Source organism: Zonotrichia albicollis, chromosome 20 (genome assembly GCF_047830755.1).
Source record: "Zonotrichia albicollis isolate bZonAlb1 chromosome 20, bZonAlb1.hap1, whole genome shotgun sequence".
NCBI classification, from domain to species: Eukaryota; Metazoa; Chordata; class Aves; order Passeriformes; family Passerellidae; genus Zonotrichia; species Zonotrichia albicollis.
Window position 1 is genome coordinate 9,064,008 of NC_133838.1, and position 20,437 is coordinate 9,084,444.

The window sequence follows — 20,437 nt, forward strand, 5'->3', positions numbered from 1 at the left end:
ACCCAACCTGGCACCCTGTGGGTCAGGCTGTTGGCAGCAGTGCCATTGGAATTGTGGCTCAGCCCTCCTGCAGTGTCAGGGCTGGTTCTGCTGGAGCAGGGATCCTGGAGAAAGGTGCAGTCTCTGCCTCTGAAGATCCAGGGGCAGAGGCAGCTGCTGTTCCTCTGGGGAATCCAGTACAGAAGCCATGCTGGTGTTCCAGAATCTCCAGATTCTATCCGGGTAGGAATGCTTGGCTCCTCCCTCTGGGCTCACATCTCCCAATGGGATTCTGTAGTTCTTATCAGCCATGCAGGGACATTCAATAGCTGTTATCAGCAGGTGTCCCCTCCCAAGGGAGGAGTGAATGTGGTCACTCAAAGGGATAGATAAGGCAAACTGCCCACTTGACAAAGGTAATCTGCCATACAGATGGTAATGGAAAACATCTTGCATTGCAATCTGGAACAGGCAGGAGATCAGGTTTGGGGTGTTTGGGGCTCAAACCTGCCGAGGGCTCAGTCCCATCCTCACCCAGGCTCCTCCAGCAGCAAGGGCAGGCGAGCACTTGCAATAATGAGGTATTCAGCACTGACACCTTTTAATTCCCCAAATGATTAACTTGCAGCAGATTAGAGCTGGGACGGCTATTTAATTAACAGACACGTCAAGCTTGCTTATGAGTCATTAAAAAAACCCACCCTAATGATTGACTTGTTAATACGGAAGAAATCAATTAGATTTTTTTTCATTCCTCCTCTGAAGTTTTTGGATCCAGCCGAAAGGAGGGAGGAAGAAAGGATTTGATTCTGGGATTCAGCAGAGCTTTATTCTTTACAGAGGAGGTTGCAGGACCAGCTGGAGGCAGGGATTTGGAGGAGTTTTGGGAGGCAGGGACTGAGCCCTGTCCCAGGATGCAGAGGAGGATGTGAGCAACCCCTCAGCACCAGGTTGTGTGGCAGAAAAGCTGCCCTCCCCTCCCTCAGTCCCCTCATGCTCTCATCCAGGACCAAGTTCCTGGGCTGAACTGCCTGGCTCCCCATGTGACTTTCCCAGAGGGCCAAGGAAGGGCGGATGGGAATGGCTGGAGTGGGAAGGGGGATGCAAAGAGGCTGCCCTGGGGCTGGGGCAGCTCCTCAGCCCAAAGCTGAGGGTGACCCTGGTGCTGCTGGGGGTTATTGCTGTGGTTACAGAGGGGTCCTGCAGCTGCTGAGGTCACGATGCATCCAGGGAAAACACAGCAAAGGCTGGACCTGAGCAGGAGTTGTCTGCTCAGAGAAGTTCAAGGGCAAAGAGGATTTGGGAGCTGCAGCCAGAGTGGCCCAGAGAGCCCCGAGCTCAGCAGGGTCAGGTTCAGGGAGATCTGAAGATCTCCCGAGCACCACATCAGCGTCAGGACAGGGGAGAGCCCGCCCGACCCTCTTGTTCCCAGGGGAAAGCCCACGAGGGGTTAAACGCCTTTCTCACACACAATTATGTATTGCTGTCTTCGGAGCCTGACTTAATGCACAGGAACTCTGATTGCTCAAGTCGTAGATTGCCTCTTGACATTAATTACTATGTAAATCCGGCAGATTAACATTGTCAGATGATGAGTGGCAAGTCTCACTCGCAGTCAGTCTCCCAGGAGCGCCGCGGTTGCAGAAGTTGCCATAGCGATTTTTTCCTCTTGGAAAAATAACCCAACAGATAATAGAATAAACTCAAAACAAGCCAGCACATCCCTGTGCTCCCACCAGGCGCTGCTGCTCTCCCTGCTGCTCCCAGAGCCCCAGCTGGACCCTGCTGGGGGAAGAGCTCAAGTTGCATTTTGACCCATCAGTGGGTTTAATGCTCTTCAAGTGCCTGCCTGGCTCCTCTTAGTGCTTCCTGCCTAAGTGGCTGTGATGGGGAGGCTCATCCCAACTGCCCAGGAGCTGCCTGGCTCCTGTTCCCCAGCTTTGGTCACTCTGTGCCCCCTTGGGGGCTCATCCCCCTGCCCAGGAGCTGCCTGGCTCCTTCTCCCCCCATTTTGGTCACTATGTGCCCCATGGAGGGCTCATTCCCACTCCCCAGGGGCTGCTGCCCCAGTTTTGGTCACTCTGTGTCCCCATGGGGGGCTCATCCCAACTCTCCAGGAGCTGCCTCGCTCCTGCTCCCACAGTTTTGCTCATTCTGTGTCCCCCTCATGCTGCTGGGCATGAGCATGTCCCCCATGTCCCCCAGCAAAACTGAGGGAAAAGGCAATGTGCTGCTTTTTCCTGGCAGGCAATGTGGTGCTTTTTGGGGAACAGAAAACCCCTCTGGGTCTGCTCGAGGAGGAGATTTGATGTTGTTATCCCAGCCTCTGAAGCCAAACAGAGCAAAGAAAAGGGAAAAAACTCCTCATTTTTCACTCAGGATTAAAGATGCATGAGCAGAACGAGCAGGGCTGCTCACTGAGGAGTCAGGGGCTTTGAAGGTGAGCTGAAAGCTCCCCACATAAATTGATAAAGTGCCTCAGATCTGTGGTCAGGAGAGCACAGGCAGGCAGCTGCAAGCCTTGCTGTGCCTGGGCGTGCTTTGGCCTGGCCCCCCAGCCCCGTGCCTGGGTTCATGTCAGCCCTGAACTGCCAGGTGAGTGCCTGAGATGCCCCTGGGGCTGCTCTGGTCCAAGATTTCCTTGCCAGTGCTCTCACACAGATCACCCAGCTCCAAGGCACTGAAACGGGGTGTGGGAATCCACAAAATCAGAGGGTTTTGGGAAAGCTGCAAAAGGCAAGCCCCAGAGGCAGCAGAACTGTGATTGGAGCTAAGCAGCAGCCATGAGATAGGTCAGCAGAAAAATTATTTAAACTGTAGAAAAGCAAGGACAAATAGAACAATGGTCTGTGTATTAATGCTGGTCTAGAATTGCTCTCTAAGCTACAGAAAAGTTTATCTAGCGAGATATTAGGAAGTTTGAAGGTTAATAATGGAGCTCTGTGCATTGTGTTTTAAGGCTTACAAGCAGGTATTGTATTTGAAATAAGCAAGCATTGTTTAACCAAAGGTACCTGTGCTTATAGTGGTTGGATGGAACTACTGTCAATGTGCTTTTGCTTTGTGTGATTGGTCAAAAAACTTATAAAGTGAGTTGTAACATTGAGTTCTTTATCTGCTGCCTGGGATGTGAGCTGGTGGCATCTTCCCATTGTCATAACTATGGAAAGAGACTGATGCTGGAAAATAAAACAGCTCAAGGCATGTTCCACAGCAGTCCTGTCCCGTTTGTGATTTGTCATGGACCCCAGCCGGCCACACAGGGGTCCCCCCGGCCCCCCCCAGATCCCACTCCCCACCCAGGCTGAGCCTGGCATCACCCTCTGCTCCCCTGGCACAGACCGCGGGGCTGGGCGGGCTCTGCAGCACCACCACCCCTGTGTGCCCCGAGGGAAGCTGCACGACAGAGGTTGTTTATTGCCTTTGAAAGGCAAGAATATGTTCCTCATCCGTGTCATACTTCTAAAAATACCAGACGTGTTGCCCCGACTCCCCTCTCGAGCGCTAATGACAGCTGAGGAGAGACATCTGTATCATAATGGATGAGAAACAAGTGCCTCTGTACCCGGGAGAAGGCTGATTATTTTACTGGCAAGATACATTAAAAAATGCCTTGTGACACAAAGTAACATTAATGTCAGCGAGCGGCAGCGCGGCGCCTCCGGGGAGTCCCGCTCCTGTCACCCTGATTAAATTAGCGCGTTCCCCGCATCCAGCCGCCCATCAATATTCATCTCGGGGTGTGCCCGAGCCGGGCTGCCGCTGCCTGGCGGGCCTGGGAAAGCGAAACAGCCTCAGCCGCGGGATGCAGGAGCGGATCCAGGCGTGGTTGCCCTCCAGGCAGTGCCCGAGCATCCCCATCTCCATCCCCCAAACATCCCCCTCTCCATCCCCTGAGCATCCCCCTCTCTACACCCCAAATATCCCCCTCTCCATCCCCCAAGCATCCCCCTCTCCATCTCCTGAGCTTCCCTCTCTCCGTCCCCCAAACATCCCCCTCTCCATCCCCTCTCCATCCCCTGAGTTTCCCCCTCTCCATCCCCCAAGGATCTCCCTCTCCATCCCCCAAACATCCCCCTCTCCATCCCCCAAATATCCCTCCCTCCACACCTCAAACATTCCCCTCTCCATCCCCCAAGTCTCCCCCTCTCCATCCCCTCAGCATCCCACTCTCCATTCCCTGAGCATTCCCCTCTCTACACCCCAAACATCCCTCTCTCCATGCCCCAAGTACCCCCCAAGGATCCCCCTCTCTATTCCCTATCCATCCCCCAAGCATCTTCCTCTCCATCCCCCAAATATCCCCCTCTCCACACCTCAAACATTCCTCTCTCCATCCCCTAAGCATCCCCTCTTCATGCCCCTCTTCATCCCCTGAGCATCCCCTTCTCCATCCCCCGAGCATCCCCTTCTCCATCCCCCGAGCATCCCCCTCTCCACACTCCAAATATCACCCTCTCCATCCCCTGAACATCCCCCTCTCCATCCCCAGGCCCAAAGAGGGGCAGAGATGTGGCCACACCAGCACTCTGGAGTGATGCTCCACAGGCAATTCCTGCTTGGTCCATGGGATATTCCCTCAGCAAACAGAATTTTCAGAGTGAAATGAATTTTGGAATGAGAACATGCCAGACCCCCTGGGTTTGGCTCGGTGTTTCCTGCTTTCAGAAGCCCCAGCCTGTGGGAATTCACAGGGGTTCCTGGCTGGAATGCCCATGCCTGGATCTCCTGCCTCTCCTCAGAAGATAATTATGCCCTGCTGGGCTTTGCAAAATTCATGGCCATAAATGTCTCTACGCGAGGAAGGTGCTGTAACTCATGAAGAATCAAATGCCAAAATGCTGCTGAGGAAAGGCCGGAAAGAGCTTTAATTGCCCCAATGAATCAGTGTCATCCCAGGCTTCCAAGGCATCACTGCTGCACACCAGCCCTGCTGGCAGCCTGGCCTGGGGATGTGCTTCCAGAAGTGCTGCCAAACAAGCAGCTGTGGATCCTCCTGCCAGCTCCCACCCCTGTGAGTGCAGCCTCATCCTGTGCAGGGCCCTGGCTCCCCAGCTTGCCCCCATAACCACTCCTGGACCCAAGAGCAGGATCTCCTCATCTCCAGGAAGGAAAGCAGAGGATGAGCAGGGCCTGGGGAGGCGCAGGGACACCCCAGCACTGCCAGCTCCAACGTGGGATAACTATTCCATAACTCTGCTGCTGTTGCTGCTGCTACAGGTAATGGGTGAGAACAGGCTCAGGGCAGTTTAAGGAGCTGTGCAGGGGCTGCCCTAAGCTGAGCTCTCTGGAAGGTGCCAATCTGCTGAGTGAGGGAGCCTGGACTTGCTGCATTCACATGGGAGCTGCCACCCCACCTGAAGCATTGCCTGTAGCGCCTCAGGCTGGTTTGGGTTGGAAGGAGCCATAAAACCAATGTCATTCCAATGGTGGGACACCTCCCACCATCCCAGGGTGCTCCAAGCCCTGTCCAGCTTGGCCTTGAGCAATGGGGCAGCCACAGCTTCTCTGGGCAGCCTGTTCCAGAGCCACACCACCCTTCCAGGAAAGAATTTTTTCCCAATATCTATCTAAACCTGTTGTCCTTCAATTTAAAACCTTATTTCTGGTCACCCCAGCTCCATCCTTAGTTCAGGGCTGACTTGCCAAGGGATCCAGCACAGCAGCTGGCACTGCTCCTGCTGCCATTGCCACAGCCTGGGGTCCTGTGGGCTTCCAGTGGTCAGCATGGTTAAAACCACACTTTAAAAGCTTTTTAAAACTGAACTCCCTGGGAACTTGTTATTCCAGGATTGCAGCCATTAAGGACTTGTTAATATTTATGAAATAATTAATAGATTGCACCTCTGTTCTTTAATAACTCATGTAAAGTTGTGCTGGGGAAGGCGGTACTGGGTGTTCTGCTCAGAGCAGCTCAGAGCAGGAGGAGCCCTTAATTATGTATTAAACACACACAGATTTATTGCACAAAGTTATGAAAAACAAAGGCATTTAATTCAAGAAATAACGAGGCAAGTTCTGCTACCTGGAGAGCCGTGTTAATGAGGCAACTGGCTGTGGAGCTCTGCTCCAAGGAAATACATTTACAGGGCCTGGCCCCATTGTGATGAGCTTGCTCTTCATGTGGAAGGTTCAGTGCTCAGCAGGGCAGGTGTTGGGAAGGGAAGGTGGGGCCACCCCAGAGCACACACAAGATGTTTTCTGGGAGTTTTCCCACTGTCTGCTCCTCTCCATCAGCCCAGGATGTTCCTTTGCTCCAGGGACTCCCATGCAGGTGCTCCCTGTGAAAAACGCCAATCGTTTGTTTTTTAAATTTAAAAAGTTTAATAATAATAAAATGGTTATTAAAAAAGCAATATAATTAAAGTAATAATAATTTGGATAATTAGGATTAGGACAATATGAGACAACAGATACAAAGAGTTACAGATGTCCGGGTACCTTTTTCTGGGCAACATAAGCCTGAAAAAGGACCCACGTTAACAGAGGATTAACCCTTAAAAGTAACAGACTGTTGCATATTCATACACCTCATACATGATGCATAAATTCCATTCAAACAGAGGATTCTGTCTGGTCAGTGTCAGCTTCTTCCTCTGAATCCTAACAGGCATCTTCAGGGCTGAGCAAGGTGGGAAGAATTTCGTTTCTTTTGATAATGGAGCAATAAATTCTTTTACTCTGAAAGATATTGGTGTCTTGTGGCTGCTATCTCGGTGCAAGTCCTCTCTTTAAAAAAAGTATCCTACATAGCATAGTTTCTATTTTAACATTATGTTATAACCTAAAACTATATTTAACACACTACTTAAAAAATAAATACAGCATAACTTTCTAACATAACACATATAATATTCATTTTAATATTTGCAAAAAAACCAATCATAACATACACATTTTTCACACCCCCCATGCAGGCTGAGGGTCTCTGGAGTGGCACTGAAACCCCTGATGGCAGCACACGCACAGACTGCTGCCCAAACCACGATCTGTATTTTCAATTTTCCAAAAGATTATGTTTTCATCTTAAAAGATGTTGTCTGCTGCTTTTTGACCTGAATCAAGTGAGAGACAATAGAATCCAGATGAAATATATATCCACATTAATCTTACACAGCCTGGTGCTGTTTCCAGGTGCTGCAGTGGGAGCAGATCCAGCTGCAATCAGATACCCACCTGGGTCTGAGTGGTTCCTACTCTGATTTAACAGGATTAAATGCTGCTGTGAAATGCAGCTGGTGCCAGTGCAGGGAGCACAGCTTCCCCCTGGGAGGGGCTGGAAAAGCTCAGGAGGATGTTTTCCCAAAGAAACATCCATGGCAGGGGAAGGGTGTGACCCTGTCACCTCCAGCCATCAGAAGGGGACAGTGGGGTTGACAAGGCAGCTCTGCTCCAGGCTGGGCCATGCAGCTGCTGCCAGCTGGGTAGAATGGTGCTGTGCCCTCTGGGATGGTGCTGTGCCCAGCAGGATTCTGTTCTGCCCAGTGGGGACATGGTCTCAAGCTGCCCCAATGGAAATATAGGTTGGATATTAGGAAAAAGTTTTTTACAGAAAGGGTGATAAAGTTCTTGATTTCACATATCTGGTGATAATGTTCTGCCTGGGGAGGTGATGGAGTCACCATCCCTGGGGGTGTTTAACAAAGCCTGGATGTGGCACTGGATGCCAGGATTTGGTTGAGATGTTGGGGCTGGGTTGGACTCGATGATCTTGAAGGTCTCTTCCAATCCAGTAACTGTGATTCTGTGAATGATGCTGTGGTGAGGGGATGGTGCTGTTCCCAGCAGGATGATGCTGTGGTGAGGGGATGATGCTGCACCGAGCAGGATGGTGCTGTGCCCTCTGAGATGATGCTGTGCTGAGCAGGATTCTGTTCTGCCCAGGGGGATGATTTTGTGATGAGGGGATGATGCTGCACTGAGCATGATGGTGCTGTGACCAGCAGGATGGTGCTGTGCCCAGGGGGATGATGCTGTGCCCAGGGGGATGATGCTGCACCAAGCAGGATGGTGCTGTGCCCAGCGGGATGGTGCTGTGCCCAGCGGGATGTCGCTGTGCTGAGCAGGATTATGCCACCTCAGCATTTGGACAGCCACTTCCAGCCCGATTTTGGCAGCAGGGGCCAACCCGCCCGCCCACCTCGGCCAGCAGAGAGCATTCACATTGCTTTGTATCTCCTCAGCTTCCTCCTGCAATTTGCATTTCAAAGCCTCTCGTGTGCTGCCTGTGTCCCCAGACAGCCCCTGTGCAGCCACAGGAGCTCAGGCCAAGGTGAGAGGCACTCAGAGCCCTCAGAGGCACAAATCCCTGTCAGGGACAGGCTGGATCCCCCCAGCCACATCCCAGAGCCAGGTATGGTGGGGCTCCTGCTGTAGCAGGAGAGTACTGGGGAAAGGAGAGAGAGAAATTGGAGTCAGAGGCAGCAAATGCAGCTCCCCAGAATGGATGTACATTTTCATTATACACTGAGTAATTGGTGGTAATACAAGAGATATGGGCAGTATCATTATAGACCAGGCTGTGCTGGAGATGGATTATCATCATCTGTCATTATCTGGGCTTCCTTGTGGCTGCTAAAATTGTAGAACATGATTTTAATAACCCTGGAAGGCAAGAATCATTTTTCTTTTGTCACTTAACAACTTGGCCTCATTCACTGATACCTTTAAATAAGAAGGGGGGATTAATTTCTAGTGGGATAAATGCAGACCTGGTTGTTTCCTCCTTTCTTCATTTGCAAAGGGGCCCCCCTTCCATGCCTGACAGCTTTCAAGGAAATTGCAGATAATGGGGACAGGATGTCAGCGTGGAGCAGGGGGCACAGCATCACCCGGAGACGGGGTGGTGCTGACACAGTGCCAGCCCTGGGACCCTCTCCCTGCTCCCTGTGCCCCCAGGAAGGGCACTGATGGCACTGGGAACCACAGGGAGTCTTGGCCAGGAGATTTGGGGAGTCTCAGAGCCATCAGGGTGGTGCAGGCACCCCAACCTTCAGTCCCATCCAGCAGGGCACAGACACGGAGCCAGGGGAGCTGTGTCACTCCTGACCCCTCTGGACACTGTCAGGCTCATCTGGGGATGTCTCATCTCTCACTCCTCTTGGCCATGGAAAAAGCCAGCAGCAGGAGAGGGACAAATCAAATTACAAGGCAGCTAATGAAAATAATGGGGAATAAAGCACTTTTGGAGGCTGCTTGGTTGGATTCCTATTTCCCTGTGTCACTGTGTTCAAGCAGGGATGTTTATAACCTCACGAGGACATTTCATTGCCTTTGTGATTAGCTCAATTGACCGTGGATTTTTTGCTCTCCCAGATCTCAGCCCCTGTTGGAGGAGCAGTGCCAGCTCCAAGTCACATTCCTGCCCCACAGCTCCAGCACCCAGAGCCCTCCCTGTGCCTTCCAGGGGCCTGGCACTGATATGGATGGGGAATGAAGGGGATCTCCACAGCCCAGATTGGGGGTTCATACAGCAGCAGCAAGGGGGGAGCACTTGGGAGAGCTTTGCCCCTTTTCCATGCAATGCTCCAGCCATGAGCAGCTGCTGGTGGCTGCCCTATCTGCAACTATTGACTCTGAGTAAATAATCCCCAGGTATCCTTTTCTCCTGATAAAAGCTGGGGTTTTTTCTATTATTCTCAGAGGTGTTTATTAGAGCAGAAAAATAATAGTGCTTTGCTTGCAGCCTGATTGCTGGGAAGTGATGGGAATGGCCAGGCAGCCCCAGAGCTTGGATCAGAGTCAGAGCTGCTGCCTGGCACCAGGGGCACAGCCAGGTGAGGGGCTGTGCTGGGGGGGTGAGAAGCCCCTGCCCAGGTGGTTTGATGGGAGGCAGCATCAAAGAGAAATTTATTTTCAGCAATAGCAGGAGGAGATGCTTCGTAAGTCTGAGCTCGGGAGTGACTCAGCAGAAAAGAGCAGGAATTTCCAGGAATATGAGGGGTGAGAGGCCAAACTCATGGGGAGGTTCCTCTGCCACAGACACCTGCGTAACAGAGGCAGAATTTAGGGACAGGCAGGTTCTAGGTTGTGCCATGAAGGATCTCTCCCTCTTGCCCATCCACCCTGTCAAACCACTCTGCCACGCTGGAGCTGCAGCCCCCTGGCACCACTTTGGCATCTCACAGAGCAGAGATGAATAATGGCAGCACATCCCACCCTTCCTCCCCTCCCCATGCCCATCAGGGCCTCCCCTGATCTGCCACGCAGAAATTAATCCTCCTACCTCATTAATTGCAGGAATGTGTCGGGAGCTGCTCAAGGTCAGCCTGGAGGACCCCTGCCATCAATCCTCTCCAAATTGCAGCTGCCTCGTGGGGAGGAGCTGGCAGTGGCACAGCAGGGACAGGCACTGGGGACATCTCTGGTGTTGGGTGACCAGAGCCTGCAGACACAGGAGGGTCCTGCATGGGTGTCCCAGGAGCGGCTCCATGCTGCCCATGTCCCCCTGTCCCCTGGTGATGACATCCTCTCCCCACTTGACGGGGAGCCCTCTGCTCCCTCCTCATTGCTGATGGCTGAGCAAGGGGATAGTCTGAATTAATTGCATTGGGCACCAATTAACCAGCTCTCCTCACCCATTAGAGACTGCAGAAGCTTCTGCACTTGGATCTTGCATCTTACGTGACTGGCAATATTCTATTTTTTTTTAGGGAATGAAAAGAAGAAAGGGAAAATCCCTTTAGGGGAGCTGGGCTTTGCTGCCTGCGGAGCTGCTACACACCAGGAATGTACTTTATTGTGTTTAAGAGCAATGATCCACCCAGCAGGGATGGAATCAGAGGTACTGGGAACACAGAGATGTCTGAGAGCTCCTGAGCACTGAACATGGGGCTGCTGCCTGTGAACTGCAACCAGAGCTGCCCACAAGGTCTGGACGTGCCCAAGGGCTGCTGTCCAGTGCCTTCAGTCCCCATCTCACACTCTGCAACCAGGAAAAACCCCACAGCTGCTTCCCCTTTCCACCTTCCCCCTTGCCTGATGGCCGCAGCCTTGGGAGGTTCTCATGTCACAAACTGGGAGCCACTGCCCCACCACTCACCCCAAAACTGCTCCGTGAACATCCACCCTCCCTGCAAACTGTGCTCCCCTTGCACCATGGCCTGTGTCACCTGCACTGTGGGACCCTCTGGCACCCAGCTGGCTCTCACACCCCAGCAGCCCCCTCCCCACACATCCTCCTGCCAGGCTGGGCTCAGGATCCCTGCAGGACCCTGCCTCGTACGCCTGTGTCACAGACATCTTTTATGAAAAATCCTTTCCTTAGGATTTTTCCTCCTGAGAAGCTGGGAGGCCTCAGGAACAAAATTTAAACATTGATTATCTGCTGCTGTGGAATGCAACAGGTGGATCTGTGATTGGTCTCATGTGGTTGCTTCTAATTAATGGCCAATCACAGTGCGCTGGCTCGGACAGAGTCCAAGCCACAAGCCTTTGTTATCATTCCTTTCTATTCTATTCTTAGCCAGCTTTCTGATGAAATCCTTTCTTCTATTCTTTTAGTATAGTTTTAATGTCATATATATCATAAAACAATAAATCAGCCTTCTGAAACACGGAGTCAAATCCTCGCCCCTTCCCTCATCCTGAGACCCCTATGAACACCGTCCCATTCCTGTCCCATGGCAGGGACGGGCTCTGGGAGCTTGTGAGCGTGACTCAGAGCCGAAGGGGAACCGAGAGCGCTGACAGGGGGCACGTCTGCTCCATCCCCGCTCCCGGGCAGCTCTCCCGGATCATTGGCACGCTCGGAGCCTGCTGGACGAGCCTTTCCCAGGGCGAGGCGAGCCCTTGGACGGCCGTGAGCTGGTGATGACAAGATCCCCTCCCCACCCCGATCCCAGCCTGCGGCGGGGCCCCAGCGGCGGCGGGCCCTTGCCGCTGTCCAGCTGGGTGTTTGCAGCGCTGCGCCCCCGGTTCCCACGGAGATGCCCAGGTCGCCATGGCTACCCACGGATATTCCTGCTCTGCTGGTAAACAGCCCGCACGGCACCGCCTTCCGTCGCGACGGGCCGGGGGTTGTTGCTACACCCCAGGGAAATGTTGCGAGGGCAGCTCACCCCGGCCTGGGCAGGCAGTAGGCAGCGATGCCATGCCCCAGCCCAGGGTGCTGAGCCCCCACCCCATCCCCACCAGCAGCCTGACCCGTTACAAGCAGGGCAGATTTGGGGGAAAGCACCTTTGCTTGGACTGTCGGGCTGGTGAGGTCGGTGCTGAGAGCCCCGGGCCATCCATCCCCTTTGCCTCAATGCCAGACCTCCCCAGGCTGGTCTCCCACCACACTGACACACCCTGCTGCTCCCAGGGTGCTGCTCTGGACGCCCAGATTTTGGCAGTGCTGGGCTATGTGAGCCCTATGTGAGCGTGGAAATGAAATCCTGCTCCAAGCCAGAGTAAACAGCTCTTTGCACAACAGCCGCCGGGGTTGCGAAGGCTCTGAGTGTGGCAGAGTTGAGCAAACCTCTGTTTACCCCCATGCCAGCCCCATCCGAGTGCCCAGACATGGGATTCCCCCCAGGGGCTGTGCTCCAGCCTGGCACGGGTGGGCACAGCACGGCACGGCCCCAGACAAGGAACTGTGAAATAACCTTGGTTAATGGTCAGAACTGGGAGATCCTGGTGGGAACATCATGGCACTGGTGGGCACAGCAGCTTGGCACAGCCCCAGGCATGGAGCTGTGAAATAACACTGGTTAAGGGTCAGAACTAGGAGATCTTGGTGGGAACATCATGGCATGGGTGGGCACAGCAGCTTGGCACGGCCCCAGGCAAGGAGCTGTGAAATAACACGGGTTAATGGTCAGAACTGGGAATTACTGGTGGGAACATCATGGCACGGGTTGTGCTTGTGGGCTGCTCACCCTGGGGCAAGCTGGACTATGTGGACGTGGACACAGACACGGGTGTGGGGATGTGAGCTGCTCCCAGGTGGCATCACACAGCTGGGTTTGCCTCCTGCCCCTTGAGCTGCTCATTCCCTGGCCCATGGCCTGCTGCCACTTCCCCCAGTGTCCCTCTGCCGTGTCCCCCAGCCCAGCCCGGTGTCCCCAGGGCAGCTGCAGTGAGTCCGTGCCCCATCCCGGCTGCGCCAAGCCCAGACCTGCAGCGGGCATGGTGGAGGCCGGGCCCTGCTCGGGGTGCCCGCGCCCCCTGGGCTTTCCTGCCTGCGGCGAGCGAGGAGGGGGTCGCAGGCTTCAGGGAAGTGTTTTGCAATCACCTTCTTCACAGCGTCACAGCAACTAACGGCCCTGGTTTTGAGGAACTAACGGGGAAAGCAGCATGTTAGCAAACACTCCGGGCACGGCCAGCCGCCGGCTGCCGGAGCCGCGCGCTCGGAGCGGGCCGTGAGCGGCTCCCGGGCACGCCGGACACGGAGCACGGGCAGGGACGGAGGCGAGGTAAGGATGGAAATGGGGTAGGGGTGAGTGACACTCAGGTCCCACTGAGCAGCATCTGGTCCGTGGCTGCTCTGCCCGTCCCCTGCTGGGACAGCCACGCGTGCCCCAGGGGTGGCCACTGCCCACTCCCACCCTCGAGTGCTTCGCCTCCCTCTGGATGTTGGCTTGGGGGTGAGGAGCTTTGGGCACCTCGGTGCAGTGTGGGCAGCCCCTCCTGGGCCACGAACGTGTCTGGGACCCATCCGGGACAGAGGATCCACCGCTCCCAGGCCATTCCCGGCAGCAGGCAGGGGTCAGCCGAGAGGGGCGTGGGCAGGACCCGCAGCCCCGGCCAGTCCCGCTCTGCTGCTGTCGGTCACTCGCTTCCCTCTCCCAGCTTATCGCCCTCCGCCGCCCTCAAACCGCAAATCTCTGCCCGGCAGCGGCTGGAGATAATGGAGATAAAATCAGCCCGTGCCTGCGGGTGCTGTGCCCGGGACGGTGTCGGGGTGCGGGGGGACGGACCCGCGTTCCGGGCTCTCTCCGCGTTCCGGGCTCTCTCCGCTGCGCTTCCCGCCCCAGCGGCTGTGGCGAGCCGGGGGCGGAGGTGTCAGAAGGGCTGCGGGAAGGGCTGACGCTGACAGCGAAAGGACATTCTGCTCCAGGAAGAGCCGCTGACAATGGAGCCCGGCTCCTTCAGCCCACCTCGTCCCCAGCCCTTGCCGACCCCCAGGACAAGGCGCTTTCTCCGCTCCAGGTGATGCCAAAGCCACGGAGGAGACCATGGCCAGGTGCGGTGCTGGGACACCCTTCCTGCGGCAGCTCTCCCTGCTCCTGCTGCTCCACCTGGGCGGTGAGTGCGGGCTCCATCCTGTCCCCTGCCACGGGCACAGCATCCCCAGCAGCCGGTGCCCCCCGAGGCAGGCACGAACGGCGGGCACGGGCAGGATGGGGCCTGGCACGTGCCCGTGCCTTGCCCAACGCTCGACTCTTCCTCTCCAGAGTGGGGGGCCCATCTAAGGGAAGAGGCTCGTCCCTGTGTCCTGCCTGGGCGCTGAGGAGCTGAGGTGGCTTTGGCACAGCTGTGCCCAGGATGTGACAGGATTTTCCTGCCCGCAGGGACACTGGGCTGCGCCTCGGTGACTGTGAGCCCCCCCATTGTGCCCCTGGGCTCGGCTGTCACGGCATCCTGCACCGTCCAGAGGGAGCTCTGCCAGGGCTTGGAGCAGGGCAGGGTCCGGATCAGCTGGATGCTGGACAACAAGCCTGTGGCTGGGAGCCAGCGCCAGGGCCCGGGGGGCACAGAGGTGTCCAACCTCACCCTGCCCCGCTTCAACCACACCCAGGCCAGGCTGTTCTGCTGTGTGGAGTGGAATGGGACCAAGCAGCGCGTTGGCATGGCCGAGATCAGGGCGGGCTGTAAGTCTGCTGCCACCACGGGTCACCCTCCTTCCCAGCAGGGACGGGCACTTGCTCAGGCTCTTTCTCCTCCAGATCCTCCTGCAAAGCCCCTCAACCTCAGCTGTGTCCTGAACCTCGATGACTACGGGCTGACGTGCCAATGGCAGCAGGGAACCAACAGCCACCTCCCCACCAGCTTCGTGCTGAAATGCATGGGGTAAGTCCTGGGACTATTATCCCCTGCCAAACCCCACAGCAAGGACCCTGAGCCCAGTGCCCTGTCTGCTGCAGGAGCAGAGCCCAGGCAGTGACGGGCTGCACCCCACGAGGAGGGCACAGCCACTGCACGGTGCCACGCCGGCTGCTGCAGCTGTACCGGCAGATGGAGATCTGGGTGTCTGCCACCAACGCCCTGGGCAGCGCCGAGTCCGAGCACCTCCTCATCGACCCCATGGACGTGGGTGAGTGACAGCACACAGGTCAGGGGCCAGGGAAGCTCGTCAGGGGTGTTAAAGTGACATTAAAGCACGTGGGGCCCATTTTATGGGCAGGTTCTGTGATGAATGTCCTGGTGGGATGAATCGGTGCCAGCGCTGCAGAGCGAGCAGCACGCACCAGGTTATGAGCTGCCAGTTGACCTGCTGCACTCCACAGCTCCTGCAGCAATTGATTACCCATTTATTCAGCAGCTCTATTAATAATGGATCCTGTGCCTATAAACTATTTATAAAAGGAGCCTTCCCAGATGGAGAGATTTATCTGCCCGGATCTGGGGCTGGGGAAGGGCTGCCCAGGAACCAGCTGAGCTCTCCCCTGGCTGTACCACACTCTTACCCCCAAGCAGACCCAAATGTGGGATGTTCGAGGCAGCAGGCCCCATGGAATCTGTTTTCTCTGCATAGGCATTAATGAAGAGCTGTTCCAGTGTTGCATTACTCCATCCCAAGCAGGGGCACACACCAGCTCCTGTACCTTGCCACCAGCCATTCTCCTAAATGTTTTGGGGTGGTTTCCCCCATTGCTTGCCCATTTCTTCCCCCATTTCATCCGTGGCTGCAGCTCCTGGCACTAACAACAGGCACACATGAGGTCATGGCTCTGAGCATTGCCTACCACACACTTCTCCAACTCTCCCCTGCCCTTCCTGCAGCCAAGCTGGACCCCCCAACCCTGCAGAGCATCCAGTCCATCCCCTTCCAGACCGACTGCATTGCCCTGGCCTGGGATGTGGCACGGGGCACAAAGCACATGGAGCTGCAGTGTGAGCTGCGCTACAGGGCCCCTGAGGACCCTGCCTGGGCCCTGGTGAGTGCTGTGGGGCAGGGGCTGGGCAGGAGCTGGGACCCTCCCTCTGCTCCAAGCAGTGGGAGTGGAGGAGTCCCCATGTGAGTGGGACAGCAAGGAGTCCCCTGAGCCCACAGCAGGGCCCGAGGCAGGACCCAGCACAGCCCTGGTTTGGCTGTCCCCAGGTCAGTGGCATCGTCGGCCAGGCGGGCACGGCACAGCGCTGCGGTTTCCTGTTCGGCACCCAGTACAGCTTCCAGATGCGCTGCAGGCGCAGCTCAGCCTCGGCACTGGGCTCCTGGAGTGAGTGGAGCCCCAGCAGGAACTACACCACCCATGAGAAAGGTGAGTGTGAGACACCCGGGGCTGCCCTGGCCTGATCAGGTGGCACAGTGCTGGGGACACACGGCACAGCGCTGGGGGCAGTGCTGGGGACACACGGCACAGCATTGGGGACACACGGCACAGCGCTGGGGGTGGTGCTGGGGACACACGGCACAGCATTGGGGACACAGGGAACAGCACTGGGAACACATGGCTCAGCACTGGGGACACAGGGCAAACACTGAGGGCACAGGGCACAGCACTGGAGACAGAGGGAACAGTGCTGGAGACACAGGACCCTGTGCTGGGGACATGGCACAGCACTGGGGGCACATGACAGTGCTGGGGATACAAGGCATAGCACTGGGGACACATGGCACAGAGCTAGGGACACAGGGCACAGCACTGGGGACACACAGCATAGCACTGGGGACACACAGCACAGTGCTGGGGACACAGGGCACAGCACTGGGGACACACAGCACAGTGCTGGGGACACAGGACATAGTCCTGGGGGCACAGCCACACGGGCCCCTCTCAGCTTCTCCCACCCCCTCCCGTTGCAGCCCCCACAGGGAAGCTGGACGCGTGGTGGGGGGCTCAGCTGGCCGGGGCTGGGGGGCGGCTGGAGGTGCAGCTGCGCTGGAAGGTGAGTGAGGGGACAGGGGGCATTGCCTGGGTGGCATTGCATGAGGAGCATTGCCTGGGGGGCACTGTCTGAGGGGCATTGCCTGAGGATCATTGCCTGGGGGGCATTGCCTGGGGGGCATTGCCTGGGGGCATTGCCTGAGGGGAATTGTCTGGGGGGCATTGCCTGGGGGGCATTGCCTGGGGGGCATTGCCTCAGGGGCATTGCATGGGGGGCATTGCTTGAGGGGCATTGCCTGGGGGGCACTGCCTGAGGTCCCTGCAGGGACTGGCACCCACCCACCCTGCCCACACCCAGGCCCCACGGCAGCGGGATGCCAACGGGCGAGTGCTGGGCTACCGTGTGACCCTGAGCCCCCGGAGGAGGGGCAGGGACCCCCCCACCATCTGCAACACCACCCGCACCCAGTGCAACTTCTCAGTGCCCGCGGGCACCAGCAGGGTCCACCTGTCAGCCTACAACGCCGCCGGCGAGTCGGCACCGACCGAGGTGATGCTGCTGGAGAGGACAGGTGAGGGCAGTGCCCCAAACCCCCGCGGGTGCCCCGGGGCTCTGCTCGCCCCAGCGGGCTGCACGGCCAGGGCAAGGAGAGGGCAGACTCCAAACCCGGGCGCACGGGGGGAGATGTGGGAGAGGTCTCCTTCTCCTTCTCCTTCTTCTCCTTCTCCTTCTCCTTCTCCTTCTCCTTCTCCTTCTCCTTCTCCTTCTCCTTCTCCTTCTCCTTCCCCTTCTCCTCCCTCTCCTCCTCCTCCTCCCCATCCCGGCTGTTTGTCCCACACCAGGTCAGCCGCTGTCCGGGCTCCGGGCAGTGCCCGGGGATGAGCGCAGCCTCTGGGTGCACTGGGAGGCTCCGCTGGCCCCAGTGACCGCCTATGTCCTGGAGTGGCAGCGGGTGGCAGCAGAGCCTGGGCACTGCAGCGGGTGCTGGCAGATGGAGCGTGATGGGGCAGCCACCACAGCCCTTATCCAGGGTAAGGGGGGCTGCCAGGGGGCTCTGGCACTCATCCTGACCAAACCAGAGCCCCCAACCCACTCCCCACCCTCCCTCCTTCCTGTGGATGCACCCCAGGGTGGGTGGGCTGGTACCGTGGTGCTGGGGGCTCTCGGCAGTGCCCCCCCTGCTCTCCATTGCAGATGGCATCGAACCTTTCCAGCGCTACAACATCTCCGTGTACCCCCTCTATGAGGGCACTGTCGGGGTGCCCGTCCACACCACAGCCTATTCCCAGCAGAAAGGTACGTGGGAAGGGAGCCCCACCAAAAGGAGGAACCACCTCTCCCCCTTGTACCCCAAATCCAGGGGCTGTAGCAAAGAGCTCAGCTTGGGGGGCTGCATTTGTGTCATCTCTGAGTAAGCCTTGGGGGCGTCATGGTGGGATCCCCCCATCAGTTCCCACCCAAGGCACTGGCTCTGCTCAGCACTTGATCCCTCCTTGTCCTGCTCTTTCCAGCACCATCCCACGCCCCCAAGCTTCACCTGAAGAGGATCAGCAAGTCAGAGGCCGAGCTGTGCTGGGAGCCGCTGCCAGTGGAGGTGCAGAACGGCTTCATCACCAGCTACACCATCTTCTGGGCCAGCAGCATCACCAGCATGGCCAGTGAGTCCTGCCTGCAGCACCACTGACCTGGCCCTCTGTCCCACCTCAATGTGCTGGGTGGAGATACCAGGAGTCCCTGTATCCTCTCAGAGAGGGTCAGGGAGTTTTGAGGGTCCCTGCCAGCAGGTGGGGGCACTCTGTCTCACCAACAGCCCCTGTGTGTCCCCAGGTGCCACCGTGAACCCTTCCCTCAGCTCCTTTGCCATCCGGGGGCTGAAGCCATCGACCCTGTACAAGGTGCACATCATGGCATCCACGGCTGCCGGCAGCACCAACGGCACCAGCCTGACCCTGGTGACCACAGTGCTGGGTGAGGGCTGCGGCCACCCCACCAGGGGGACACGGGAGGGGACCTGGTCCTGCCCAGCCTCGTGGCACAGCACAGCTGGCAGTGCCCACTGCAGCTCCCTGTGACCCTGTCCCTCTTCCCAGATGACAGCGAGCTCCAGTTCCTCTTCCTGAGCCTGGGGCTGGTCTTTGTCGGGCTCATGGTGTTGCTCATCTGCTTCCAGAAGAACGAGCGGTGAGTGGCAGAGCCCTGCCCCGCTGGGACAGGGTGGTCTTGGAGAGCTGGCATCCCTCGGGGAGCCAGTCCAGCGCTGAGGCCACCCATTCCAGCCCGCCTCGCTGAGTCCCCCATCCCCGTGGTCCCCAGGATGAAGGAGCAGCTCTGGCCCAGTGTCCCCGACCCTGCCAACAGCAGCCTGAGCAAGTGGGTGCCAGCAGCGCTGCCGCAGGTGAGACCCTTTGCTGCTCCCTCGGTGCCCACCAAGCACATGGCCCCGGGGAGGGACAGCAGGGACAGGTGGCATTGCCTGTGACCTCACTCAGTGCCCACCCAGCTCATGGCCCCCTGAGGGACAGCAGGAACGGGTGGCATTGCCTGTGACCTCACTCAGTGCCCAGCCAGCTCATGGCCCCAGGAGGGACAGCAGGGACGGGTGGCATTGCCTGTGACCTCACTCAGTGCCCAGCCAGCACATGGCCCCGGGGAGGGACAGCAGGGACAGGTGGCACTGCCTGTGACCTCCCCTGGTGCCCACCCAGCACATGGCCCAGGAAGGGACAGCAGGGACAGTGACACCGCCCGTGACCTCCCTCTCTCCCCAGGAGCCGCTCCAGAGCCTCGCCGCGAGGGAGCCCGGCCCGGCCGCCATCTCCACGGTCACCGTGCTGGAAGGGGAACCGGGCAAGCAGCCGGGGAAGGAGCGCCCCGCTCTGTCCGCCGCCGTCCCCCCGGCGCTGCCCCGGCCCTACGTGCGGCAGGAGGGCCCCGGGGAGCCGGTGCAGTACGCGCGGGTGGGCGCCGCGGGGTACCGGGGGCAGCGGCTGCTCCCCGAGCCCGCTCCCCGCTTCTACGAGAACCTGCGGGGCCGTGGGGACGGCGGCGGCGGCGGCGCGGGGGGGGAGTGGGCGTTCCTGGAGGAGCCCCCCGCCACCTTCCCGCTGTTGCAGGGGCTCCGCATCGGCGGCGCCGAGGAGCTGCACGAGTGCCGGGCGGACTAGCGCGGGATAGAGCCGGGCAGCGGCACCGGGTCCGCCACCGGGATGAAGCCCCGGGGTACGGGACACCGGGTCCGCCCGCGGGGCTCCAGCCGCACCCCGGGGCGCTGCCCGGCTCCATCCCGCTCTTGTGTCCGTGTCCCCTCCCGACTGTTTCCCTCCGAAATAAACGGGGTCGTGCTGAGAACAAGCCGGGCGTCTCTGCGGGAAGGGAACGGGGACGGGGACAGGAACAGGGACAGGATGGGACCCAGGACCGAGACCGAACCAGGACCGGGACAGGACCAAGACGATGGGGATGGGGACGGGGATGGGGATAGGGA

At 57.9% G+C, this 20,437-nt stretch overlaps 1 protein-coding gene across 3 annotated transcripts; it reads left to right on the top strand.

Annotated features, from left to right (window-relative positions):
• Positions 1-11,814: 11,814 nt before the first annotated feature.
• On the top strand, positions 11,815-20,307 carry CSF3R (colony stimulating factor 3 receptor). 3 transcript variants are annotated; one of them, XM_074555461.1, is made up of 16 exons: positions 11,815-11,951; positions 14,113-14,208; positions 14,475-14,774; positions 14,850-14,973; positions 15,048-15,217; positions 15,907-16,061; positions 16,226-16,385; positions 16,931-17,013; positions 17,311-17,524; positions 17,796-17,984; positions 18,148-18,249; positions 18,465-18,611; positions 18,781-18,921; positions 19,044-19,134; positions 19,267-19,348; positions 19,722-20,307. In XM_074555461.1, the coding sequence occupies exons 1-16, from the start codon at positions 11,921-11,923 to the stop codon at positions 20,115-20,117; spliced, it is 2,481 nt and encodes an 826-aa protein (XP_074411562.1). In that variant the 5' UTR covers positions 11,815-11,920; the 3' UTR covers positions 20,118-20,307. The 3 variants fall into 3 exon arrangements, with proteins under 3 accessions (XP_074411562.1, XP_074411563.1, XP_074411564.1); XM_074555462.1 differs by lacking the exon at positions 11,815-11,951 and adding an exon at positions 13,178-13,376 and having other exon boundaries at positions 14,021-14,208; XM_074555463.1 differs by lacking the exon at positions 11,815-11,951 and adding an exon at positions 13,178-13,376.
• Positions 20,308-20,437: the final 130 nt, after the last annotated feature.

Bases quoted from the DNA above. Each gene is read 5' to 3' on its own strand.
- CSF3R (XM_074555461.1), top strand. From the start codon at position 11,921: ATGGCTACCCACGGATATTCCTGCTCTGCTG. The intron at 15,218-15,906 runs GTGAGTGACAGC...CCCTTCCTGCAG, and splicing joins CATCGACCCCATGGACGTGG to CCAAGCTGGACCCCCCAACC. The intron at 16,062-16,225 runs GTGAGTGCTGTG...GGCTGTCCCCAG, and splicing joins AGGACCCTGCCTGGGCCCTG to GTCAGTGGCATCGTCGGCCA.